This window comes from Thalassophryne amazonica, chromosome 7, assembly GCF_902500255.1.
Source record: "Thalassophryne amazonica chromosome 7, fThaAma1.1, whole genome shotgun sequence".
Classification (NCBI taxonomy): Eukaryota; Metazoa; Chordata; class Actinopteri; order Batrachoidiformes; family Batrachoididae; genus Thalassophryne; species Thalassophryne amazonica.
In genome coordinates this window covers 74,225,592-74,240,738 of record NC_047109.1, presented here as the reverse complement: position 1 = coordinate 74,240,738, position 15,147 = coordinate 74,225,592, and the positions used below count along the sequence as shown (strand labels likewise).

General features: G+C 39.3%; 1 protein-coding gene across 1 annotated transcript; it reads right to left on the bottom strand.

Moving 5' to 3' along the window:
- Nucleotides 1-10,261: 10,261 nt before the first annotated feature.
- Nucleotides 10,262-13,944, bottom strand: LOC117514166 (zinc finger and BTB domain-containing protein 49-like). The gene is made up of 2 exons (XM_034174481.1): nt 13,710-13,944; nt 10,262-11,212 (listed from the first exon to the last, which is right to left on the bottom strand). Exons 1-2 carry the CDS (start codon nt 13,870-13,872, stop codon nt 10,608-10,610), a joined length of 768 nt encoding a protein of 255 aa, XP_034030372.1. The 5' UTR covers nt 13,873-13,944; the 3' UTR covers nt 10,262-10,607.
- Between the last annotated feature and the right edge of the window lie 1,203 nt (nt 13,945-15,147).

Here is a 15,147-nt window from a genome sequence, read left to right as displayed (position 1 = left end):
TGGCGTGACACTGACTGATGGCTTTTGTGCTGTCGGGATATGTTAGATTTCCGCTTTAGTATGTCGGCTCTTGGTAAAAGTCACCTTGAATAAGTGTGCCAGTGTAATGTAAAGAATCTTCTATCAGGACAACCCACATTTTCCTCTGGTGACATCACATCTGGAGGATATTCTTAGCAATTCATCAGTCCTGTGGCAGTGTGGATATGAAGGTTTTGAAAGGTGTGGAGGAAAAAGGAAAGACCTTATGTAGGCTATATAATTTTCTCAGCTTTTTTTCTGGCTTTAATGTTTTGCATGTACAGTAATGTTCAGAATAACAGTAGTGCTATGTGACTAAAAAGATTAATCCAGGTTTTGAGTATATTTCTTATTGTTACATGGGAAACAAGGTACCAGTAGATTCAGTAGATTCTCACAAAATCCAACAAGACCAAGCATTCATGATATGCACACTCTTAAGGCTATGAAAATGGGCTATTAGTTAAAAAAAAAAAGTAGAAAAGGGGCTGTTCACAATAATAGTAGCATCTGCTGTTGACGCTACAAACTCAAAACTTATGTTCAAACTGCTTTTTTTTAGCAATCCTGTGAATCACTGAACTAGTATTTAGTTGTATAACCACAGTTTTTCATGATTTCTTCACATCTGCGAGGCATTAATTTTGTTGGTTTGGAACCAAGATTTTGCTCATTTACTAATGTGCTTGGGGTCATTGTCTTGTTGAAACACCCATTTCAAGGGCATGTCCTCTTCAGCATAAGGCAACATGACCTCTTCAAGTATTTTGACATATCCAAACAGATCCATGATACCTGGTATGCGATATACGAGGTCTGTCAATAAAGTATAGGTCCTTTTTATTTTTTTCAAAAACTATATGGATTTCATTCATATGTTTTTACGTCAGACATGCTTGAACCCTCGTGCGCATGCGTGAGTTTTTCCACGCCTGTCGGTGACGTCATTCGCCTGTGAGCACTCCTTGTGGGAGGAGTCGTCCAGCCCCTCGTCGGAATTCCTTTGAGAAGTTGCTGAGAGACTGGCGCTTTGTTTGATCAAAATTTTTTCTAAACCTGTGAGACACATCGAAGTGGACACGGTTCGAAAAATTAAGCTGGTTTTCGGTGAAAATTTTAACGGCTGATGAGAGATTTTGAGGTGATACTGTCGCTTTAAGGACTTCCCACAGTGCGAGACGTCGCGCAGCGCTCTCAGGGGCTGTCGTCAGCCTGTTTCAAGCTGAAAACCTCCACATTTCAGGCTCTATTGATCCAGGACGTCGTGAGAGAACAGAGAAGTTTCAGAAGAAGTCGGTTTCAGCATTTTATCCGGATATTCCACTGTTAAAGGAGATTTTTTTAATGAAAGACGTGCGGACGGGTCCGCGTGTCGGGATGCAGCCGGCGCGGTGCGGCGGCACAGGAAAAACACCTCCATGTTGATAACCATTTGTAAAATCCAGGCGGCTTTTGATGGCTTTCAGTGGAGTGAGTATATGAGAAATTGTTTAACAGCTGGACATGTTCCAACTTGTCCTTAAGGCTTCCAACAGAGGTGTTTTTCCTGTGGCGGAGCGTCGCGGCGGCTGCGAGCCGACGCTGCAATCCGTCCGCACGTCTTTCATTAAAAAAAATCTCCTTTAACAGTGGAATATCCAGATAAAATGCTGAAACCGACTTCTTCTGAAACTTCTCTGTTCTCTCACAATGTCCTGGATCAATAGAGCCTGAAATGTGGAGGTTTTCAGCTTAAAACAGGCTGATGACGGCGCCTGAGAGCGCTGCACGACGTCTCGCACCGTGGGAAGTCCTTAAAGCGACAGTATCACCTCAAAATCTCTCATCAGCCGTTAAAATTTTCACCGAAAACCAGCTTAATTTTTCGAACCGTGTCCACTTCGATGTGTCTCACAGGTTTAGAAAAAATTTTGATCAAACAAAGTGCCAGTCTGTCAGCAACTTCTCAGACAAAGGAATTCCGATGACGGGCTGGACGACTCCTCCCACAAGGAGTGCTCACAGGCGAATGACGTCACCGACAGGCGTGGAAAAACTCACGCATGCGCACGAGGGTTCAAGCATGTCTGACGTAAAAACATATGAATGAAATCCATATAGTTTTTGAAAAAAATAAAAAGGACCTATACTTTATTGACAGACCTCGTATAGGCCCAACACCATAGTAGGAGAAACATGCCCATATCATGATGCTTGCACCACCATGCTTCACTGTCTTCAGTGTGAACTGTGGCTTGAATTCAGAGTTTGGGGGTCTTCTCACAAACTGTCTGCGGCCCTTGGACCCAAAAACAACAATTTTACTCTCATCAGTCCACAAAATATTCCTCCATTTCTCTTTAGGCCAGTTGATGTGTTCTTTGGCAAATTGTAACCTCTTCTGCACGTCTTTTATTTAACAGAGGGACTTTGCGGGGGATTCTTGCAAATAAATTAGCTTCACACAGGCGTCTTCTAACTGTCACAGCACTTACACGTAACTCCAGACTGTCTTTGATCATTCTGGAGCTGATCAATGGGTGAGCCTTTGCCATTCTGGTTATTATTCTATCCATTTTGACGGTTGTCCATTCTATCCATTGACGGTTGTTTTCTGTTTTCTTCCACAAGTCTCTGTTTTTTTTGTCCATTTTAAAGCATTGGAGATCATTGTAGATGAACGGCCTATAATTTTTTTTGCCCTTGCGTATAAGTTTTCCCCTCTCCAATCAACTTTTTAATAAAACTACGCTGTTCTTCTGAACAATGTCTTGAATGTCCCATTTTACTCAGGCTTTCAAAGAAAAGCGAAAAAGAAAAAAGCATGTTCAACAGGTGCTGGCGTCATCCTTAAATAGGGGACACCTGATTCGCACCTGTTTGTTTCACAAAATTGATGAACTCACTGACTGAATGCCACACTACTATTATTGTGAACACCCCCTTTTCTACTTTTTTTTACTAATAGTCCAATTTCATAGCCTTAAGAGTGTGCATATCATGACTGCTTGGTCTTGTTGGATTTGTAAGAATCTAAATCTACTGGTACCTCGTTTCCCATGTAACAATAATATACTCAAAATCTGGATTAATCTTTTTAGTCACATAGCACTACTATTATTCTGAACACTACTGTACATTACAGGATTGTGCAGAACTTCTTTCGAACATATGAATATATATATATCGTATATGCAAATAACTGCATATATGCAATTATTAGGCAGCTGTGTGCCTATCAGGATAATGATGCACAATTTAAAAATCTAAATGTTTTGAGATATGCAATATCAGCAATATGTAAAATGCAATCAGCAACATTGTTTATGATCCACTTCATTGTAAGTATTTTATCCTGTGCTATAATATCTTTTTATATTTGATACATTATATTACTAAACAAATTCAATCCATCTAATAGAGGTCACAAATGTCTTAAAATACCTAAGTACTTGTAGCCTGCATTACCCAAAACCTACTGAGGAAATGGGTTTAAAAAGTAGGTCTCTGAGAAAACCCTGTTTTTTGTGCCCGTTTCTTCAAAATGAAAAGAATTGTTCTTCCTGGCAAAGAGGGGTGTTGGGCAGGTTGTGAAGTCCTTCTGGAGTTATGGGAGTTATGGTGTAGACTAGTTTTAAAAGACTCAGCCCCCTGGTGGCCACAACTGAGTCTGAGTGAGGTGACCTTGTGCCAAATCTCACCTTGGTGTAGTCTTTTTGAAGTTGTGCAGAGACTCTGCCCCCGGTGGCGACAATAAGAATCAAAATGTGCCCAAGGTCTTGTGTAGAAGGTTTCACCTTGACAGATGAGGTCTTCTTCAACATATCATGTACACATGGACCATATGGAAACAGGCAGATGAACACAGTTTCGAGCATTTCCTAGACCCACTCTGCCTTCAACAAGATGGATAATCAGGCTGAGTTTTCCGTTTCTTTCTCCATCCATAAAGTTACATAAAGCATGTGGGCGTGTCTTACAGCATGAACTGAGGCATTACAAGCCAAAATTTTTCTGAAAGCCAAGTAGCTCCTACATACACAAACAAAGAAGTGTAAAGCTTTGAAAACCCAAACAGTGGTCTGAGGGTCGCAAGGAGCTTCATATGGGTAAGGTCTAATCTTACCAACACCCCTGAGCAAGCACATAGGTGACAGTGGTAATGGAGAAAAAAAAAAAAAAAACTCCCTCTGGTGTTTTTGAGGAAGAAACCTCAAGCAGACCAGACTCAGAGGAGTGACCCACTGCTTGGGCCATTCTAACAGTTACAAAAGAAAGTATGTCATGGTGCAAAGTCCATCTCAAGCCCAAGCCCGCTGAGTCCAGGCCACCCTGGTCTGGGAACTTTAACAATATTTACATTTCATGTAAATTGATTTAGCTAAACTGCAGGAGATATTCAGTCACTTAGGAATATTCTCAAAACCAGCTCCTGTCTTGGACTTTTCAGTTACCTTACCTTTATATCAAGATCTCTGGAATGTTCCTTCTTCACAGTTTAGGTTTGATTCATCACAAGTTGAACAATGCAAACGTGAGTAATTACTACACCAAATTCAAATTTCCTGGGTAGGTGGGCTAGTCCATGCCAGCCACTGTGTGTAAGCAGTAACCCAAAAACAATAATGTTATTATCTTGGAATTCAACATATTAAAAGAACAAATAATGAGGATGACATGCTTTGACAGTGGTTAACTTTGATGTACCAGATAAGAAGCAGTAGTTGTGATACGTTTACTTTTTCTGTCATCAGCTAAGTGCTAAGCATGTGCTTGATGACTTTGCATCAGTTAACAAGTTGAACAGCAACTGTGAGTAGAAACATGATGCATACCACATGGGCGAATTCAAGAATGAAATATAGAACAGAACAAGAAAGTAAAACCAGAATTAAAGAATAGATAGAATGTGTGGCTGGGGACAATATCAAAGATCTTTGTCAGTACTGGAAATTACTGATGGGAAACTAAAACCATTCTTTGAGTCTTAAATCCTTTCAGAACATTGATCTGTAGTCTGTATTAAAACGAAGATCCTACATGTTGTACTAAATGGAGGTTCGTTGTCTTTCGAAATATGCTTCAGTTGATTTGACCTCTTTGGTGTCAAAACATAATTAAATACAAATTAATGGACTGGGATCAGTGTTTTGACTCATAAGCAATGAATAAGTAACAATAAAAAAATAAGTGTAAGCTGTGTAATTTATGGGTTCCTTGTTGGTTAACCTTTGAAAGTCTGTACTGCTGACTGATTTGATTTTGGCATTAAAAGGGCAGATAAATATGGTTAACTAATTAGGCAATGGTTAACTTTGATGCACCAGTTTTGCTTAAGTAAAATACCAGACCTGCCTGCTGAACACTCCCACCTGCAGGATAAATCAGGAATGTGTATCTATATCAAATTGTGAATTTCATACAGGCCAATCAGCACAGGCTGTCTGTTCACAAGCTTGTGTGCAGCTTTTTAAACAAAAAAACTGATTTTATTTCATTAATTATGTGACTTGCAAAGCCTCAAAAAACTGTAAAAATGGAGTTGTGCAAAATACATATGCAATACAATATTTTGTTTCATCTTTTTATTTAAATCATGCTGTTGAGATTTGTTTTACATTCAAATCAAATCAAATCAAATCAATTTTATTTATATAGCGCCAAATCACAACAAACAGTTGCCCCAAGGCGCTTTATATTGTAAGGCAAAGCCATACAATAATTACGGAAAAACCCCAACGGTCAAAACGACCCCCTGTGAGCAAGGGCTTGGCGACAGTGGGAAGGAAAAACTCCCTTTTAACAGGAAGAAACCTCCAGCAGAACCAGGCTCAGGGAGGGGCAGTCTTCTGCTGGGACTGGTTGGGGCTGAGGGAGAGAACCAGGAAAAAGACATGCTGTGGAGGGGAGCAGAGAACAATCACTAATGATTAAATGCAGAGTGGTGCATACAGAGAAAAAAGAGAAAGAAACACTCAGTGCATCATGGGAACCCCCCAGCAGTCTAAGTCTATAGCAGCATAACTAAGGGATGGTTCAGGGTCACCTGATCCAGCCCTAACTATAGGCTTTAGCAAAAAGGAAAGTTTTAAGCCTAATCTTAAAAGTAGAGAGGGTGTCTGTCTCCCTGATCCGAATTGGGAGCTGGTTCCAGAGGAGAGGAGCCTGAAAGCTGAAGGCTCTGCCTCCCATTCTACTCTTACAAACCCTAGGAACTACAAGTAAGCCTGCAGTCTGAGAGCGAAGCGCTCTATTGGGGTGATATGGTACTATGAGGTCCCTAAGATAAGATGGGACCTGATTATTCAAAACCTTATAAGTAAGAAGAAGAATTTTAAATTCTATTCTAGAATTAACAGGAAGCCAATGAAGAGAGGCCAATATGGGTGAGATATGCTCTCACCTTCTAGTCCCTGTCAGTACTCTAGCTGCAGCATTTTGAATTAACTGAAGGCTTTTCAGGGAACTTTTAGGACAACCTGATAATAATGAATTACAATAGTCCAGCCTAGAGGAAATAAATGCATGAATTAGTTTTTCAGCATCACTCTGAGACAAGACCTTTCTAATTTTAGAGATATTGCGCAAATATAAAAAAGCAGTCCTACATATTTGTTTAATATGCGCATTGAATTACATATCCTGATCATAAATGACTCCAAGATTTCTCACAGTATTACTAGAGGTCAGGGTAATGCCATCCAGAGTAAGGATCTGGTTAGACACCATGTTTCTAAGATTTGTGGGGCCAAGTACAATAACTTTGGTTTTATCTGAGTTTAAAAGCAGGAAATTAGAGGTCATCCATGTCTTTATGTCTGTAAGACAATCCTGCAGTTTAGCTAATTGGTGTGTGTCCTCTGGCTTCATGGATAGATAAAGCTGGGTATCATCTGCGTAACAATGAAAATTTAAGCAATGCTGTCTAATAATACTGCCTAAGGGAAGCATGTATAAAGTGAATAAAATTGGTCCTAGCACAGAACCTTGTGGAACTCCATAATTAACCTTAGTCTGTGAAGAAGATTCCCCATTTACATGAACAAAATGTAATCTATTAGATAAATATGATTCAAACCATTGCAGCGCAGTGCCTTTAATACCGATAGCATGCTCTAATCTCTGTAATAAAATTTTATGGTCAACAGTATCAAAAGCAGCACTGAGGTCTAACAGAACAAGCACAGAGATGAGTCCACTGTCTGAGGCCATAATAAGATCATTTGTAACCTTCACTAATGCTGTTACTGTACTATGATGAATTCTAAACCCTGACTGAAACTCTTCAAATAGACCATTCCTCTGCAGATGATCAGTTAGCTGTTTTACAACTACCCTTTCAAGAATTTTTGAGAGAAAAGGAAGGTTGAACATTTGCCTATAATTAGCTAAGATAGCTGGGTCAAGTGATGGCTTTTTAAGTAATGGTTTAATTACTGCCACCTTAAAAGCCTGTGGTACATAGCCAACTAATAAAGACAGATTGATCATATTTAAGATTGAAGCATTAATTAATGGTAGGGCTTCCTTGAGCAGCCTGGTAGGAATGGGGTCTAATAGACATGTTGATGGTTTGGAGGAAGTAACTAACGAAAATAACTCAGACAGAACAATCGGAGAGAAAGAGTCTAACCAAATACCGGCATCACTGAAAGCAGCCAAAGAGAACGATATGTCTTTGGGATGGTTATGAGTAATTTTTTCTCTAATAGTTAAAATTTTATTAGCAAAGAAAGTCATGAAGTCATTACTAGTTAAAGTTAAAGGAATACTCGGCTCAATAGAGCCCTGACTCTTTGTCAGCCTGGCTACAGTGCTGAAAAGAAACCTGGGGTTGTTCTTATTTTCTTCAATTAGTGATGAGTAGTAAGATGTCCTAGCATTACGGAGGGCTTTTTTATAGAGCAACAGACTCTTTTTCCAGGCTAAGTGAAGATCTTCTAAATTAGTGAGACGCTATTTCCTCTCCAACTTATGGGTTATCTGCTTTAAGCTGCGAGTTTGTGAGTTATACCACAGATTCAGGCACTTCTGATTTAAGGCTCTCTTTTTCAGAGGAGCTACAGCATCCAAAGTTGTCCTCAATGAGGATATAAAACTATTGACGAGATAATCTATCTCACTCACAGAGTTTAGGTAGCTACTCTGCCCTGTGTTGGTATATGGCATTGGAGAACATAAAGAAGGAATCATATCCTTAAACCCAGTTACAGCGCTTTCTGAAAGACTTCTACTGTAATGAAACTTATTCCCCACTGCTGGGTCGTCCATCAGAGTAAATGTAAATGTTATTAAGAAATGATCAGACAGAAGGGGGTTTTCAGGGAATACTGTTAAGTCTTCAATTTCCATACCATAAGTCAGAACAAGATCTACGGTATGATTAAAGTGGTGGGTGGACTCATTTACATTTTGAGCAAAGCCAAATGAGTCTAATAATAGATTAAATGCAGTGTTGAGGCTGTCATTCTCAGCATCTGTGTGGATGTTAAAATCGCCCACTATAATTATCTTATCTGAGCTAAGCACTAAGTCAGACAAAAGGTCTGAAAATTCACAGAGAAACTCACAGTAACGACCAGGTGGACGATAGATAATAACAAATAAAACTGGTTTTTGGGACTTCCAATTTGGATGGACAAGACTAAGAGACAAGCTTTCAAATGAATTAAAGCTCTGTCTGGGTTTTTGATTAATTAATAAGCTAGAGTGGAAGATTGCTGCTAATCCTCCGCCTCGGCCGAGCTACAAGCGTTCTGGCAGTTAGTGTGACTCGGGGGTGTTGACTCATTTAAACTAACATATTCATCCTGCTGTAACCAGGTTTCTGTAAGGCAGAATAAATCAATATGTTGATCATTTACTAACAGGGACTTAGAAGAGAGAGATCTAATGTTTAATAGACCACATTTAACTGTTTTAGTCTGTGGTGAAGTTGAAGGTGCTATATTATTTTTCTTTTTGAATTTTTATGCTTAAATAGATTTTTGCTGGTTATTGGTGGTCTGGGAGCAGGCACCGTCTCTACGGGGATGGGGTAATGAGGGGATGGCAGGGGGAGAGAAGCTGCAGAGAGGTGTGTAAGACTACAACTCTGCTTCAGAGTGAAGAACAGGTTTTGTTTGTGTGTTTGCATGAAGACTGAAAAAAAAAATATATAACTAGCTGGGGTACCCGGCGCTGCCTGGGTTAAGCTGTTTTTGACATAAGCCAAATGCCAGTCATTTTAATCAAAACAATTGCCCAACATTTGTTTTTGTAATGCTGATGTCTTATAAATATAATAGTTAATGGACCAGCAGAACTATAAGAGGTGGACTCCCCAAACTAAGTGGAAATACTTGTTTAAAAGAGAAACACATTTGAAGTCCTTCATGCAGACTTTGTTTTGCAATCAAATTTATAACGAAATTACACAAAGAGGGTAGGTAACAGTAAATGTAAATATCAATGAATCAAAATTGAGGTAGTGGTGTATTTCACTGTTTTTACATTGCAATTTTACAAACATAAAATGAATGTATTCAGACAGGAAGGCAAACTGGGTTGTACAGGACAGTCAGGTGCTTAACAATTGAGAACATAAAGTAGCTGAAGGAAGGGAATAAATAGAGATGGCCAACACATATACAGGGCTGGAAATTTGAATCTGCCTGGTCATACCCACAGCCTTAGCCTAAGAATGTTGTTGTTTTGCTGAGTGTGCTGTGGCTGAGTGTGCTGTAGAAAGGGATTAAATAAACAGAGATGGCCAACACAAATACAGGGCTGAAAATTTTAATCTGCCTGGTCATACCCACAGCTGGCTATTTTGAGGGTAATTTTCAGTTCAACTTTTAAAAAAAATGGTACCAGTTTGTTCCCCATGTCATGAGGATTCAGAATATACTGTATATAGTTTTTAGGGCTACATATTATAGTTTGGGAATTTATCGCACATGGTACAACACTGTATGGTCTTACATAAACGGCAATTTGGGGGGTAATTTTCAGTTCAACTTTAAAAAAAAAAAGGTACCAGTTCGTTCCCCATGTCATGAGGATTCAGAATATATATAGTTTTTAGGGCTACGTATTATAGTTTGGGGGTTTATCCCGGACAGACAGACAGACATAGCCCTTTATGTGTATAGATTTGAAAAAAAATGTAAAACTGACAGGTCCCAAGTACTTTTTGAAAATAGTATAATAAACAAAATAATAAAGCTACTCAATGAGTATGTCAAAGTCATGACACATGGAGTCAGAACAGAGACAATGTTATATGTCAAATTGTGCTGCCATTGCTGCCACCTACTGGAGACTAATGCAATTTCATTTTTTATGCAATTGGAGCAGAAGACTACATAAACATTCATTTAATTCTTCAGCAGAGACTGTCATTATGTTTTAAAAAAAGATCGGTTCAGTGAGTGTATTTCTACAATTTATTTGCACATAATGTGAAAATAGTGTTTATGAGCACACACTAAGAGTTAAACATGGTTCAATGCACATTTACTAACAAAATACACAATATGGCCAAATCAAAACAGACTATAAAGTTTATTTGTACTTGTTATATGTGTATATAATTTTTCATCCTGAAATCATATCACACGGTTTAGTCATACCGACATATTGTCCCTCTTATGCACACTTCTTACATGCCTGCCCAGAGACTCCATCCATTTGAAGGATTTACCACAATAATTGCACACATAGTGTTTGCCTTCAGTGTGGATGGTCTGGTGTCTGTTCAGAGCACTGGTGGTGATGAAAGTCTTTCTGCATATTTCACATCTGTATGGCCGTTCACCTGTGTGAGTCCTAATGTGAGCTGCAAGGTGCGAACAGTTACTGAAACGCTTCTCACACACGGAGCAGCTGTAAGGTTTCTCCCTGCTCTCCTCACTGTTACCATGATAGTGATGAAACACTAAGGAGGCCGGGTCATGAAAGCTGCTTTTCAGACGGGAAGGAGGTGAGATGAAGTCTTTTATGTCTGGCTCAAGAGAATCGAGCTGCTCCTCCTCGTGAGACATCCAGAAGTCCCTGTGGCCTCTCTGCTGCTCCTTCTTGACCTGAGAGGCCTCTGGGTGCTCTGGCTCCAAACTGGGGCCTCCGTCCTCATCACAGTGCTCTGGCTCAGGAGCCTCCACAGCAGGCATGGCAGCTGCTGACTGATGCTGCTGAAGATGGACTGCAGGAGAACATCTGTCCACCCGGGTGTCTGAGGACAAAGACACATTGACATAATCAAAAAGAGCCATATGCATTTTACACACACACGTATGTATGTACAGTAGTGTTCAGAATAATAGTAGTGCTATGTGACTAAAAAGATTAATCCAGGTTTTGAGTATATTTGTTATTGTTACATGGGAAACAAGGTACCAGTAGATTCAGTAGATTCTCACAAATCCAACAAGACCAAGCATTCATGATATGCACACTCTTAAGGCTATGAAATTGGGCTATTAGTAAAAAATAAAGTAGAAAAGGGGGTGTTCACAATAATAGTAGTGTGGCATTCAGTCAGTGAGTTCGTCAATTTTGTGGAACAAACAGGTGTGAATCAGGTGTCCCCTATGTAAGGATGAAGCCAGCACCTGTTGAACATGCTTTTCTCTTTGAAAGCCTGAGAAAAATGGGACGTTCAAGACATTGTTCAGAAGAACAGTGTAGTTTGATTAAAAAGTTGATTGGAGAGGGAAAAACTTATACGCAGGTGCAAAAAATTATAGGCTGTTCATCTACAATGATCTCCAATGCTTTAAAATGGACAAAAAACCAGAGACGCGTGGAAGAAAACGGAAAACAGCCATCAAAATGGATAGAAGAATAACCAGAATGGCAAAGGCTCAGCTCCAGGATGACCAAAGACAGTCTGGAGTTACCTGTAAGTGCTGTGACAGTTAGAAGACGCCTGTCTGAAGCTAATTTATTTGCAAGAATCCCCCGCAAAGTCCCTCTGTTAAATAAAAGACGTGCAGAAGAGGTTACAATTTACCAAAGAACACATCAACTGGCCTAAAGAGAAATGGAAGAATACTTTGTGGACTGATGAGAGTAAAATTGTTCTTTTTGGGTCCAAGGGCCACAGACAGTTTGTGAGTGGACCCTCAAACTCTGAATTCAAGCCACAGTTCACAGTGAAGACAGTGAAGCATGGTGGTGCAAGCATCATGATATGGGCATGTTTCTCCTACTATGGCGTTGGGCCCTACATATCGCATGGATGAGTTTGGATATGTCAAAATACTTGAAGAGGTCATGTTGCCTTATGCTGAAGAGGACATGCCCTTGAAATGGGTGTTTCAACAAGACAATGACCCCAAGCACACTAGTAAATGAGCAAAATCTTGGTTCCAAACCAACAAAATTAATGTTTTGGAGTGGCCTGCCCAATCCCCGGACCTAAATCCAATTGAGAACTTGTGGGTGACATCAAAAAAGCTGTTTCTGAAGCAAAGCCAAGAAATGTGAATGAATTGTGGAATGTTGTTAAAGAATCTTGGAGTGGAATAACAGCTGAAAGGTGCCACAAGTTGGTTGACTCCATGCCTCGCAGATGTGAAGAAATCATGAAAAACTGTGGTTATACAGCTAAATACTAGTTTAGTGATTCACAGGATTGCTAAAAAAAAAGCAGTTTGAACATAATAGTTTTGAGTTTGTAGTGTCAACAGCAGATGCTACTATTATTGTGAACACCCCCTTTTCTACTTTTTTTTTTACTAATAGCCCAATTTCATAGGCTTAAGAGTGTGCATATCATGAATGCTTGGTCTTGTTGGATTTGTGAGACTCTACTGAATCTACTGGTACCTTGTTTCCCATGTAACAATAAGAAATATACTCAAAACCCGGATTAATAATTTTAGTCACATAGCACTACTATTATTCTGAACACTACTGTATGTATTTGTGTATATTAGAGGTAGAATGATACATCGTGTATCCTGATAATCATATCATGGGGTCTGTATCGAATCCTATTGTTTATTTTAAAGGAGTATTGTAACACTATGAAAAGTCAAATACCACATGAAAGAAATAATGACGTCTTGCAGAACAATAATAAATTATTTATAGAGTATGTAAATAGGAAACCGATAACATAATTGATAATTTATATTTTAGAATTTGTTTCTTAAAGGTTAAACAATCACCACAGATTAATTTCTACATAAGTAATGTGAAGAGTGACTACATATATATACTACTATAGTATACTACATATTGTGAAGGGTGTGTGTGTGTGTGTGTGTGTCTGGCATTATTTATTAGTCTAGCTGCAGATAGAAAAAAGGAGTTTTTATGTCTCTGGGTTTTGGTCCTGATGGACATCCTCTTACCAGAGGGGAGGATAGCAAAATATGTACAATATATTTACATATGTATGTGTGTGTGTGTGTGTGTGTTGGTTAAGCGGTGGGCTTGAGACCAGAGGATCCTCAGTTCAAACCCCCATCAGGCTTGAAAATCATTAAAGACCCGTAGGCATATTCCGAGTCACTCCTAGTGTGTAGTGAGCACCTTGTATGGCAGCAGCCTGACATTGGTGTGTGTCTGTGAATATGAGGCATCATTGTAAAGCGCACCGAACTTGTTTTAGATGGAAAAGCGCTATGTAAAAGCAGTCCATTTACACATACATACACTATATATATATATATATATATATATATTAATGTCTTCAAATACAGTCTACGTTTCAGTCCCACCTGATCTGAGAATCTTCAACTGCATTCGAAGACGGCTGATTTCTAAATCCTTTGCAAGACAAATCTCCTCTTTGTATTCGGTAATTGTCTTTTCCACAGCAGCAAAAATCTCTTCCGCCGCAGCCGCCAGCCGCTCGGTGAGAAACACTTTGAGCGACTGCATTTTAGAAACGTCTCGATAAAAACCAGCAGCTTTTTCTTACGTTTGGCGACGTTTTCTCGTCCGTCCGTGAACGTCACGCTCCGCCAGTAAACAAGGACGGAACAGCGTCACCTGTTGCCACAGCGCCCCCTAACGGACTGGAGTGAAAACATAAACGGAACGCCTTCAAACGTGCACAAAAGTATTTTCTGTTTACATTTTAATCAGTGACAGCAGGTTTTTGCAGGTTATGTCACAATTCAGAAATTATCCTCTATGTGACCACAGTTTAGGTTTCTAGGTGAAAGTAATTTTATCTCTACAGAGAAGTTATTTTAAGGGGTCATATTACACACCTTTTCAGCAAGCTGATGCAGATCACTGAGGTTTTTAAAAACATAACATTTAGAGCCAAAACTACACCAAAAACCCAGAGGTGATAGGAACAAAAAAAAAAAAAAGGGGGGGGGGGGGGTACAAAAAAACATGCTTAGTCTCTATGAAACAATTGCGGGGGTTTTTGTGCCTGTACCTTTAAATGGAAAAGATCTACTTTTGCCACATGGCATCTCCATTTTTCTCTGAAGTATGTGGACATGTCCCACAGAACTGCAGAAGTCCAATTATGGACTTCCGTAACATATGACACAGAAGTCTCAAACAACAAGCCAGTTCAACTCTAGATTTTGCTTATAGGACAATGCATCATTATAAAATGTATAGTCAGAACTGTGGGACTTTTAAGATGTTTAAACTCAAACCCCAACTATGAGTAACTAAAAGTTAAAAAACTGAATTTATACAATATAACCCTTTAAAATGTTAGTTCATCACCAGAATAACACTTGAACAATAAAAGCTTCATCATCTATGAAAAGGCACTTATGTGAAAATGCATAACAGTCCACACACATTCCTGTTACTATTTTATCCACACTTCCAACATTTGGTCACAGGAAACTATTCAGTCCTTTTGCTATGTCAACATTATGATAAAGTTAACAAGTGCATGAGGGTAAGCAAATATTTAAATTCCCAAAGAAACTTGCAGATTGTGAAAGAAAGAAAAGCCCAAATTAAATGTTGACAGGAACCTAATAAAACACCAAACTTGCTTGTCCAGTTCCAATCCAAATAATCACCTTGCACCATTTCTAACAGAAATGGCAGCTATAAAAGGGGTGCTCAGAACCCTGTGACACAAGACCGTTAAATATTTATAAAATTGGAGGGCAGCACAGAGGTTTAGTGGTTAGCACTGTTGCCGTGTTTGTTTCTGATCTGGTCTTTTGTGTA

Coding starts and splice junctions, on each gene's coding strand:
- LOC117514166 (XM_034174481.1), bottom strand. CDS start 13,872: ATGCAGTCGCTCAAAGTGTTTCTCACCGAGCGGCTGGCGGCTGCGGCG. Junction 11,213..13,709: donor GTTGAAGATTCTCAGATCAG/GTGGGACTGAAA, acceptor CTTTGTCCTCAG/ACACCCGGGTGGACAGATGT.